Raw genomic sequence first — 12,411 nt, forward strand, 5'->3', positions numbered from 1 at the left:
TGAACAATCGACCTGTACTAGCACCTGTACTGCACTAGCATTATGATGCTATCACGATGCTAATACATGAAAGAATGAATATAATATGAACTAACCTGAATAATAAACTTCTCTTTCAAAAATCGGACGCTTCTTGACGTGTTTTCATGGTGTATGGGATAAATGTTTTTGAGGTAGATGGTTAATTTAGAAAGAATTGACTTACTATCAGTTTCAAGAAACTTGAAAGGGTGTACAAGATGCTGATCAGCCTAGGAGGCAGCAAGGACAAGGTAAGAACCTGCTTCTGAGGATAGCTGGTTCAAATTGTAAAAAAAATATTTGCAAGTTCGGTTGATTTTTTTTGTGCAAATTAAGACCATATTCATCTGCAAGCTTTGGCCGGCCTTATCTATAACTCTGGTTTGAAATTCAATTTTTCTTTAGGCAAGATAATGTTCCTCAGCCAAAGGAGCCACCCCCAATGGAAAATAAACTTGCAATTTATGTTTCGTAAAACCACAGCAATCATTGAATAATGAAACAAACCGTTACCTTTTTTTCACCTTTTTAAATTTTTTCACGTAAGCGCAACTTGTTTTGGCTAAAAATCATGACCCAAGAACAAACGATGTTGTTCGACGAAAATCATCGACTATTTTTCTCATCGTTCATTATCACAATGTGGCAAGACTCTGTTTCTAATCCTCTACATAACAAATTTGATTTCTCCCTCATTCAAGTCCAGATTTGTATTCAAATGTCTTTTTTTCGGGTCTTTTCCATGCCATATCTTTTGGAAATTCACCCCCAAAACCCTCAAGAAATACATACCTACGTCCATTCAAATGACCAAATAAACAGTCAAACCACAAATCCTAATAACATGATTCAATCAAAATATTAAAGGAGGAACCTTTTTGTTTATAACCTTTTTCGAGGTCTTGCCTCATGGGTTCGTGTATCACAATTGTCATAGCTTGTGACAGGTGAAGTTTGTCCAAAAAGTGCTATGTTTTCGCAACAATCGCCCAAACTTGAGCTTCCCTCATTTTGTTCTCATAACACGTCAATAATAATGTATCCTTGAAGAATGACTATGGTGAAGAATGTATTTTTTTCTCATTTACTTTTGGGATTAACAATTGCCAACTGATCATGTGCAAACATCGACCAGATAAAGAATTCAAACACGAACCAAAAACTGTGTTCTCATTGAATATCCGAGAGCATGCGGGTGAGTTCTTGCTTTAAATCATGATGCTTTTCCCTCTGCATCTGGAGGATATCGTACATTCGATCGATTTTAGATTTGAGCAGAAAATTGCTCTTTCTCATGGTCTGGAGGTTGTCCCCGTGTCTGTCGATTTTTCCGTTCATTTTTTCCAACTTGGCCTCCCAATCCGGTTTCGCCTCCTCGGGTGTGTCTTCTTCATCCTCAGATTCTGGGTAGTGATCAAAAAAGGTGTGGCCTGGATCTTCTTCCTCCTCATCTTCGGCCAGTTTTAAGATGTCGTCCAAGGTTTCCGCGACGTCCTCATCGTATTCTTCATAGGACTCTTCCTCTGACTCAGTACTATTGGTTCTCCTGGTGGTAGCAGGCACGAGAGATTCCTCATCAGAGTAATAGCATTCTTCGAGCTCCGCTTTGGTCTTCTCTTCCGACTCCATCTCCATGATCTCCTCTTTGAAGGCCTCATTCATCTCCAAAAGGTCTTTCTTCAACTTCTTCCTGGCTTCCATCTCTTGGCCGATATTGACGGTGATGGTCTCCATCCTTTCGGTCAGCAATTTCCGTTCTCGAGCCACAATTTCCCTTTTGTCGGCAATGGTTCTCAATTTCTGCTCCAATTGGTGGTATTCTCTTCTCTGCATCCACGTCTCTTCGTCCTCATCTTCGGCTGGGCCTTGATCGTTGAAATTAGAATTGGTGGAGCTCATCCGTTGATATGCTGAGCTCGGGTCAGCAGCTCCACTCACCGAGGTCCTTCGTCCCATGTCCAGGTCAGCGCCTCCTCGTCGCCCGTTGTCCATTTCTGCCATTTGTCTTTGCATCTCCTTGTATTTCATCTCCCACTCTTCGGCCAATTTTCTGGCCTCGTCGACCTCTTCTTTCATAGTCTCGATCACTTCGTCCTCAAAGGCAGGGATCTCTGTTCGAACAAAGGGCGGAAGAACGTCAAATTGCCGTTGACCAACGGGTTCTGGACACTCGTCTTCTTCGGTGATGGTTTTCTCCTTGGCTGGAGGCTTGTCCTCCTCCGCCGCTGCGGCTGCTGCCAACATGGACGGGACATCACTCTCGCTCAGGAGTCTGACAATGGACTGTCGCCTCTTGTTGGCCACGGAGTTGATCTTGGCTTGAGTTTCAGGATTGTCTTCATGACCCTCTTGTTTGTGGGACGACATCTTTTGGAACTCCGCCTTGAGGCGTTCAAGCTCGATTTGAAGTCGTTTGTTGTCCTTTTCCAAAAGTTTCTTCGATCTGACTTCCAGCTCCAGGAGCTGTTTCGTGGATTCGAGGTCATCTCGAAGCTCTTCTGGGTTTTCATCGTCTTCAACTCCCTCCAATCCCAAAGGCTCGTCTTCTTCAAAAGCGAATCCGTTTTTGAGTCGCTCCTCTTTGGTAGTTTGCCGTCGAAAATTTCGAATGCCTAAAATAAACAATTATTATTAATTGACATGTCATCTTTGGATCAGCAATTCAACAGCGATAGAAGTGTTCCACCTGGCCGTTGAGAGTGCAAGAACACCTTTTGTAACGGGATAGAACTGACTTACCTCTCAAACAAGGCCTACTTCTGTCATTGGTCCTGACTCTTTTCAGTTTAACTCCTTTTCGTATGTCCTTGAGAATATCTTGGTTCGGTAGACCCATTTCTGATTCATATAAAAACTAAAACGACAAGGCGTCCAATTACCACATTGGAACAATGCTCAAACCACGTTCCAACTCACATTTTCTCCCACTTTCTCCGTTGAAAGAATAGGCCTACTTCTGTCATTGCAGACCACTTTCCTCAACTTGCCATGACCAGTTCTAAAGCCCGAGATCTCTTCCATGAGATCCGTCCAAACAGGCGTGGTTTTGGCGCGTTTCTTCAATTGCTCCACTTTTTCATTATTCACTGGGGAAGCTGGAACGTCAAGGGGATATGTTTTAAAATATTATCCGAGAGTGATTATGTGGTCTCTATGAACGAATTGATTACGTTTAGGTTTTCCTGGGGGCGGCGGGGGAGCAACTGGAATGCCATTGGGCATGGGAGGAGGGGGAGGAATAGATTTGGGTTGCCCATTGCCAATGACTGGAGCATTTGTCTCGACGGGAGTGTCTGGTGGGCTGTCGGCTTCGTACTCGTCATCTGACCACACAACGTCCTTTCTGTCAATCCTCAAAATATTGCCCTTGATCTTGATCTCTGGTACACCTTTAACACCCTTTGAATCGTCCTCATCTTCATCTCCATCGTCGTCTTCATTTTCGTTTTCATGGCCGTTGCAATTGGGAGTCTGGCCTTCTTCCTCTTCCGGCACATCTTCGTCCTCTTCCCACTCCCATTCATCCTCCTCCTCTTCGTCTTCCGCCCAATTTTCGGCGTTGGGATCCGCTAAAAATTGAAATCAGTCATGATTAAAAATCAGGTCATGATCTAATTCGGGAGAAAATTTTTTAGTCGAAGCTAAGACAACTCTTTCTTGATATCACAATGAGCTCTTCATCCCTCTTACCCAGTGGGTAATATAATGTTCTAAATTGACAAAAGCATTACACAAAATTAACCGTGAATTGCGAAAACATTTTTTTTTAAACATGACACAAAACACTCACTAATCACCTAAATATAATCTTAAGATACGTAATCAAAATATGCAAATTAGGAAATTAAAGAAAAGTTTCTCAAATAATAGTTTTCTTGTGATACAAATTAATACCACTTACTTTGAAATTTCTTAAACGTGTAGTTTAAATATCTATCTTAAACTCAGCTAATAAAAAAAGCCTTATCACGAGAATTGACTTTCATGTCATTTTTGTAGAGTTCTAGCTCAAAGTAACAGCTTGCCTGGATCATATTTTAAGAACATTCATTTTCAAAATAACTGACTTTACCAGCTCCAAAATGCCCCCGTTCGTTAGGTAATTACTCAAATGCCTAAGCAACGATTTTCGACATCACGATTCCAAAAGATTTTTTTTTCTTTTGCAATTTTAGAAAATTCAATTTAACTTCACTTAAAACTAGGCACACTTAAGTCAGTATTCCCTTAAATTTTGAAGAAAATGCATGTTCGTTTTCAACTTGTCCGGCACCCTGTCATGCGACATACTTAATTTGGCTAGAAGCATGATATTTGAACTGTACGTCATTCAAATTATTTGAAGGTGTTATAAAACGATCCTATTTTAACTCACGCAGTAAAAGCCAAGCAAAAACAAAACTATAGAATTGGTCTATTCGACGTAAATATTTTTCCTTTCCCTTCATTTTGTAGTTAACTGGCAATTACATTTCGAGTGGCTGTAAAGAAGCCCCCAAAAACAATATTAATTGTGCAATGCATGAGATCTCAATTGTTGCTTCAATAATGGTTCAAAAGTTTGTAAAGGGACAGGAGAAGACAACGACAAGTTCAAAGGCCGAGACGAAATGTGATAATCCATGGTAATTTTAGGATACCAAGTATATGTTCTTTTTTGGATGTCGAAAAATATACAATTTAACCCTGCAACATTTGAAAGACAATCCGGAAGAGTTGGTGGTGTATTGGGTCAAATTGTTTAAGCAATAAGTTTTGTAGAGAAACTGTGGTAATGTGCTGATCACGATGTTTTTTTACATTTTATAGATTTAATTTTTTCTCTAAATCTGTTTTTTGGAAAACAACGCATATGAAATATGAAGGCATATGAAATAAAGAAGATTCAAGAAAAAACGCTATGCGGGACCTTGACATTTTGTGAAGCGATAATGTAGATAAACATCAAAGCCAACTCGGACCGTGATCCAATTGAATTTTCAGCTGTTGAGTGAGTTGTGATACAAAATGAAATAAAATATGCCAATTTTTGTGTAGTTCTGTCACTGCACTAACATCTTGGCTCAATATTACAATACTGTTTGCTTCAATGGCAAATTGAAATAAAAAAATAAATGACATGCCGGGTGCAGGTTGGTTGTGATGTTTGTCTAAATTTTCCCGCCACAAAATGCCCGAACTCAGGGTGCCGAATTATATTTTTCCTCGAATGTTCTTTATTTCGCATGGATGATAGCTATTTTATTTCCGTTTCGGTACAAGACTCAATTTTATCCTCTACATAGGGTAAATTAATAGGAAAAACTCAATGGAATGTCAGGAAAGCCTTTGAAATTCAATTCATGCCGACAGCATATTTCACACTCAAAGTTTAGAGGGTGTTCTTTGTAATCAATGTCAAACTATCGTACGTACCACAGGTAGACATGCCTGAGCCGAACGTGTATCGAAAGGGAACTACTTGAGCTCCAATGAATTAATTCTAAATTCGCCATTCATTGAAATCATCTTCAACTCAAAAGTTGTTTGATTTTAAGTTAGGGATTTTTCTATTAGATATTGTCGAGATATTTTTGTAGGGTTAGCTGGAATAGTGAGACCTTTTTCTTGAGGTCCATTTTAGTGATTGGATTTGAACGCAAGTACATGTTCATGAGTGGGAATAAGGCCGAATGGGTTATACTTAAAACTTTAATGGCATGACTTGTTACGCTTTGAAGGTTTCAATGATATTGCATTCTGTTGATGAGTTCACAGTACCAGTTTTCTAAAGCCTTCCCGCTAGATGTATGAAATAGTTGTGACAAAATATTAAAACTAAATCAACGATCACAAACACTCACACGCACAAAAAACTACCTGGGGCCGAATTGTACAGAGTGCTCATGATGTGGTCGATGTGGTGGAAGATCCCCTTAGAATTTTCGGAATGAATGTAAAGAAATTTTGTGTCTTTGTTCGAAGTCTTTGTCAATTGATCAGTAAAAATTCTTGGAGTTGTTTAGGAGAATGCAAGAAGAAACACTCAAAATGCAAAGCTGTGTTGAAATATGCTACAATGTGGAGCAGGAGGAAGTTTCAGAAGCATCAATCTTGATCAAAACCACATTACACGAGGATTAGCAGGAGCTCAAGGGGCACGGCAACACTGAGGCCAATTTCGAGCAGAGCAATTCTGGCATCACTGAAAAAAGTCAAAGAAGAAAGGCATGCTTCAGTGAGTGGATGAGATATAAGCGAACTGAGCCACTACATCATATCAAAAGTGTATATTTGTTAAATAAAAAGTCGGATGAGTGTTGGGTGGTAGGCCCTATGTACAATGCAATCCGCAGCAAACACTTTTTCTAGCAATAGAACCTTTCTTGGGATTTCCAGGAGGATTCTTTACATCTTCAGGCAAAACCAGGTCCTTCAAGTTTCTTCTGACATCCCGGGGATAGTTTAGGAGTAGATATTCTTGAGTCTTCCTCTGATCTTTTGGACTTCTGAGCGTATTCGGCATTTCACCGAGTGATGAAGAGGGAGAAGAAGAAGAAGACATTCCTGAAGCCTCCTTGGCCGTTCCTTTGGTGTTTGCTTGACCTTTTGAGGTAAGAATCATCGCTTTAGCATCACCATGACGTCAGATCCCTTTCAATTCGAGGGATGATCAACTCAAATATGCCAGTTCTTGTGGAAATGATGACCCAGTGCTTGAAATAAGACTTCCCTCGAAAAATGTTTGAGTAATGTGGGAAGCTTTTCCCCATTTAAATGCAGGGGAGAAAGGGGGTCATTTCATGCCACAGATTTCGAGGGTTGGGCACTTTGCCAAGTCCCAGTAAATAGATACAGTGCATGACGGCCAAGTTGAAGAAACAAAGTTAGCATGTCGCTACACGGCTCAGCACATGAGGTCTTAGGGTAAACAAAGCCGTAACATGTTACATGTTTCTGAAGCTACTCCACTAGGTGTTCTCACCGTTTAATTATTAATATAGGGACCAACGTGGAGCTCAACAAAATTAAATTCGTTCTAATTCGGTTGATATTCCTTAAGAAATACTAGTGCTGAATCATTTCATGTTTGTTTGAAGATATACAAGATAACACATATCTGTGCAACAAGAAGAATTATGTAAGTCCGAAATGCATTATGCAACATCAAATTTTCTTTGAAGAACAAATTTTCTAAGATATTGTGTTTACTCATTTCAACTGTTTACGAATAGCAAGAGACCTCAAGGTTTTTCCTTTGAATTTTTTAGCTTAACCGATTATTGGGTAAACCGTGTTCAACTGCTCTTCGCATCAGTGTACATACAGTACAAGAAATGATTACTTGTTCGATACTTGAATTCTTTTCTTTGTTGAAGGGGGTGATGGCAGAAGTCAAAAGCACAAGGTGCAACGTTATAACACCTATCGTACTGTCTAGAATGTTTAATAACAATTTCATTCCTTGTAATTAGGGCTTTCTTCCAGGTGTTCCTCATCATCATTTTAAGGGAGATTGTGAAATGAAATTTGGGCCAAAAGTCATAAAAATTCCGCATCTGTTGCTCTAAATCAGGCCAAGGTTGAAAGGGGAATTATCATTGCAACCTTGAAATGAGAACGTATTTTGTATTTCAGAGGCGCTGAATGCAATCATTTTTACCTTGGACCTTGATACTCTGATCACCGACTGCTGTCTTGTCCTTCAGGCGAGAATTCTGCCGGATTAGTCGCTCAACCGGATTGTTGTTGTCCTCATCATCTTCGTCATTGTCCTTGGATGATGGGGTCAACTTGGATTTTGATCCCGGCTTGAACTCTTTCGTTTTCTTCAGGTGATTTCTAGCCTCTTCATACAGGCTCTTGGCATCCACATTCTCCTCCAAAACGGGCACAAGCTCCAAAATGGGCTTCTTCTTGACCTTGACCCCCAATTCCGGCTCTTCCCGCTTTAGTTGTTGTTCCTTGATTTGTTTTGGGTTCTTTGCCTTTAAGGGAGCTTGCTTCAGTTTTACTCCAGAGGCATTTTCAGACGGGCTCTCATTGCTAGTCTTTTGGGGCACTTTTTTCATCTCGTTATTTCCAGAACCTGTCTCTGTCTCTTTGGGAGTGGTTCTGGAGGATTTTGAAATTGGGGAGGATTCTGCTTTACCTTTGTTGGATGGTTGGATGGAAGAGACAGGGTCTGATTCTGGATTTTTGGACTTTTTCGCCTTGAGTTCTGTCGCCCAAGGATTAGCCGATCCTGGCATACTTTCACGCTTTCAAGCTGAAAGTCCAAAAAAGGAAACTTTCAATATTGATTAAGAGCATTTACAATAAGAACTGTCCCATGTGGGAGAACTACAAACATTTGACGGAATGGAGTGAAACGAGTAACTTCCTTCGAAATTTCTCACCCTTTCGAAACTGGGACTGTATAAACCCCTACAGTAAGCACAGTAAGTAGTAAACTAAATCCGATCTGTAAACTTCAAACATTGAGCTCATCTCAAGTTGAAATACGTGAAAGGAACAATGGGAACAACACCAGGAAAAATGATGGCTTTTTGTCGCTGTATCTACTCAAACGTAACAGGAACAAGGTGGAAAATTTTTGTTCATCAAGGTACGATTGATTGTTTCACTCATGGCATTCATTTACTCAGACATTGAAATCTTTAAGAGACGAAATGCGGCAATTCCAGCATCTTAGGAAAATGTTGACAGAACAGAATGAGGCAAGATTTTACGTGTTAACTAAAATGGATTTCCCATTACATCTAACAAATATGAGAACAAATAAGAAATAACCGTGATGTTATTTGGATATGGTGCTGAAAGTAGGCAAAAAAGTATGTACTGAAGGCCAAAACAATATTTCAAGACCCTCTTCCTGCTCACATCCGTCCCAAGCTTAAGATGGAGCATATCTGGTGGCTTTTGTGATGTGCTCCAGATTGGTGGCTGAGTGTTCCAATTTGATTTTTATCTCACCCGTGAAAGCAAATGTTGAAAAATGCTTCCTCCGTGTTCACAGCCAAGCAAGATTGTAACAACGAGGGTGAGTTTTTCCCGTTGCATTGGGGGATGAGGGGGGCTTTTTTTCTTCATATCCAAGCCCAACACCCGTTTGTAGTGCCAGGAATGTGAGCTGAAGGTAAATGAATTGCCTGAAAGCATTTCCAAAGAATCATCTGTATCTAAGGAAATGCGTTCAGTCCAACATATTCACATTCTGGCATTCCAGTACTTTGTGGGATCAAAATTCTCTTCTCCAATACCTAAAACTCGGGGCCTTAAGAAAACCTTCCAAGATTCGAATCGAAATCAAGTCTGTAATAAGATCGCGCAAATGAATTACAAATTCATTCCCCATGAAAAAAGATCGTGCTCTAGAGCAGAAAAAGATGTTTGGTTTCTGACATCGATTCCTATTTTTCTTTTTCTTTTGAATCCGGTTGATCCTAAGAAGGATAACAAAAGGAACAATCACTTCCGTGAAACGTTCGTAAAGGTCATAAATCTTGTCATCTGGTCATCAATATGCTCATAAAGCGAATAATACATGTGACGAATACTCTAAAAGCCCTCGTTCATTCTTTGTTTTCCACTTGAAGAGGGAAAAAATGAAGCCCTCACTTTGACAGCAATAGACTGTCATTGAGTGCCGCCCTCTCTGCCCACTTGAACGCACCAATCAGGCAGCCCCCACGGGACCTGGAGATCTCTTTCTTCTTACTTCTGGAAAGTCAGAGCGTTTCCTGATGCGGAGGACCGCCTTTTGCTGGGTTGGGGATTTCCCCAGACTGTTAAATCGAGCGAAATAAACAAATCGAAAGCAATAGGGAAAGTGCTTGCCTCCACTCACACTTCAATTTCGTTCTCGGGCTAACTAGGCATAGGATATGAGCTTTTGAAGGGCATGCACTCAAGTTGAGAGTGTTGAGCAAATGTCTACCTTAGCATCAGACATGAAAGAATACAACAACTAAAGTTAACAATGCCTCTAGGTTTTGCAATGTCGTGGTGGTTGGATAAAACTCCTATCCTAGCTTATGTGTATCCTAGATGAGTATATTTATCGAACGACTTTTTAAGCTCCGTCAATGGGGGGCAGGGATTTAGGTAACCTTCAGATGATGAGGCAGCACTAAATTTTGCAACTTGCATACAAAATGAGTCAGATATTTGATGCGACCGTGAAATTCGGATTCTTTTCGTCGCCCAATGACATTCATGGGAGATGATGGCCACGCCTTCAAGCGAAATCACCCGAGGCCATTTGTAAGCATTCCAGGATAATGCGGGGAAATACAAACTATTTCACTCTCCTCTTGAACATCTCAGCCTCACCATTATGGTAAAGGCCAAGCGATGAAGGCCAACTTCACGTACTTTGGCTCACACCCGGGGGTTTTTGTCTGCCCTAAAGGTCCAGATAACTTGGCATAATCATTTAGACTTGTTTGATTCTCATTACTATGAAAATAAACTACATGAAACAATTTGAAAATCGCACTTTCATGCTTCTCAGACTTTGTCTTTACTTTCAATAAGAGCACATGAACGTCATGCCTGTTTTCTGATGGTGATACAAATACAGGTCTGGAACGACTTGAGACTCTGCCGTGGTAATGCATTAAATTCTACCTAAAAAAAGTCATTAAAAAAAGAGCATAGCACACTAACAGGGAAAAGTGATGTTGTGGCCAAAGCACTTCCATGAAGTTAAAAGCTCGATTAATCGATTTATCGCACTAACATTACAATTACAAAACCAGACGTTGGTTGAAGAAGAGAGAATGAGGTAAAAAGATTGACTTAATTGATACAAAAGTTCAGTAAATGGAATAAAGTCTTTAAAATCATAGCAAATTATAGTCTTAAAATGCGAGCAAAGCAGTGTACAGACTTGATTGATACTCTTACTTCAAAATCCAAATGGATTGCTTTTGTTATATTTGGGTCAGGTCAATCAGGTATCAACTTAATTTTTAGATATCATAACACTATGCCATTTGTGTTCCATATTTAGAGGGACTGCTACTGTCTCCAGTGACTTTTTTCACCTATCATTTTCAATTCAGACTCATCATTGGGCCAAATATCTTATCAAACATGACACGATTTGTTGGGAATTCATTCCCAAGTATTGGTTTAAGAACCAATGCGTCTGAACTTAATTTGTAAAAATAAATCATTTTCGCTTGTGAGCCAACAGATTTTGGCCTATGGCCTTGATCTCGGGAATCATTTTCATTTTAACTTATTTGGAAAGACCCGTTCAAGACAGCAAAGCCATCGTTTTTCTTGTTTTGCTTTAAGTATAACAGTATCATTCTAACAATCCTTACTCTTTATTTTCGACTGGTGAATCGGAAGCACCAAGGATTCACATCAATCAATCAATCACTGTCACTGAAAAGATCAGCCAAAATTATGACACTGCCGAAAAGAAACGTCCCTCCTTGAGCAACGCACTCCTTTGACCGAGTTTACCGATGTTCTTCAATTTCCTGACTTCTCTCACACACTTTTCAAGGCACGTCAAGTCGATTACTACCCATAGTAAGTCACCATACTACTACACTCTCTTCAATGAGGAGTCTCGATGATTGCATGGCTTTGGCCTCACTGTATGGTGATTTTGTTCGTTTTGTTCGGGTGGGACGAGGATAAGACGGGAGTGAGCCCAAGCCCACTTACTCACCCTCCCAAAGCCACGCTCAAACCGGCCTTTAATGATTCGCTAAGAAAACTTGGAGAACTCGAGAAGAAAGAATCACTCGGGAGAACTGGTGCGATCTTTCTGGAAACTCTTGTCAAAGTAGGAATCCTAATAACAGACTTGGGTCAATGGCTTTAGAAATGGAATTGAGTATGGTTATTCAAAATGTAACAATCTGCAATCATTCGATTTTCTAGTGATTAATCCCCAAAGTTGCTCTCAAATGCAATTAAAAGTTGCACATTGAAAAACTGCAATGAAAAAACAGTAAAAACATGAAACGGTAATTCAGGAAAAGGAGATCGTGCCGTCAGTTCAGCTCTTTTTACTCCCTTCTATAAAAAAATCCGCAAAATGACGAAAGAAAATCGTGGCACTGACTATTAATTAAAATTGGTCAAAAATCAATTGTAATTGACAACACTGCCGATCAAAATTGCATCAAAAATGACCAAATATATAAGCCAGGATATGAATGTGCCATGAGGCAGACCCTAAAGAAGGGAAACTGTGTTAGGTTACTAAAGCAACCCTTTGTATGTGCTTGTAGAAAATCGTTTGCGTCATTGTACAAATTTGAATGATTCTTCTGCAAAACGAAATATAGACCAAAATGATTGGTACCATACTATTGAATCAATTGCTTTAAACTATTTTGAACTTTGAACTATCTCAAATCTATTTCATAGTTTGGACCTTTA

At 39.9% G+C, this 12,411-nt stretch overlaps 1 protein-coding gene across 6 annotated transcripts; it reads right to left on the reverse strand.

The window, feature by feature from the left end:
• Positions 1-1,073: 1,073 nt before the first annotated feature.
• On the reverse strand, positions 1,074-11,737 carry LOC131887411 (glutamic acid-rich protein-like). Of its 6 annotated transcripts, XM_059236012.1 has the most exons (8): positions 11,464-11,737; positions 11,337-11,400; positions 7,664-8,269; positions 6,382-6,606; positions 3,192-3,590; positions 2,938-3,116; positions 2,761-2,875; positions 1,074-2,633 (listed from the first exon to the last, which is right to left on the reverse strand). In XM_059236012.1, the coding sequence occupies exons 3-8, from the start codon at positions 8,250-8,252 to the stop codon at positions 1,192-1,194; spliced, it is 2,949 nt and encodes a 982-aa protein (XP_059091995.1). In that variant the 5' UTR covers positions 8,253-8,269; positions 11,337-11,400; positions 11,464-11,737; the 3' UTR covers positions 1,074-1,191. The 6 variants fall into 6 exon arrangements, with proteins under 6 accessions (XP_059091995.1, XP_059091994.1, XP_059091998.1 ...); XM_059236011.1 differs by having other exon boundaries at positions 11,337-11,736; XM_059236015.1 differs by lacking the exon at positions 6,382-6,606 and adding an exon at positions 5,881-6,205 and having other exon boundaries at positions 8,153-8,269; positions 11,337-11,719.
• Positions 11,738-12,411: the final 674 nt, after the last annotated feature.

The sequence above is a fragment of the Tigriopus californicus genome, chromosome 9 (genome assembly GCF_007210705.1).
Source record: "Tigriopus californicus strain San Diego chromosome 9, Tcal_SD_v2.1, whole genome shotgun sequence".
In the NCBI taxonomy this organism is placed as follows: Eukaryota; Metazoa; Arthropoda; class Copepoda; order Harpacticoida; family Harpacticidae; genus Tigriopus; species Tigriopus californicus.

Coding starts and splice junctions, on each gene's coding strand:
- LOC131887411 (XM_059236012.1), bottom strand. CDS start 8,252: ATGCCAGGATCGGCTAATCCTTGGGCGACAGAACTCAAGGCGAAAAAG. Junction 6,607..7,663: donor TCAGAGTATCAAGGTCCAAG/GTAAAAATGATT, acceptor TTACCTCAAAAG/GTCAAGCAAACACCAAAGGA. Junction 2,634..2,760: donor AAGTAGGCCTTGTTTGAGAG/GTAAGTCAGTTC, acceptor TGTTTATTTTAG/GCATTCGAAATTTTCGACGG.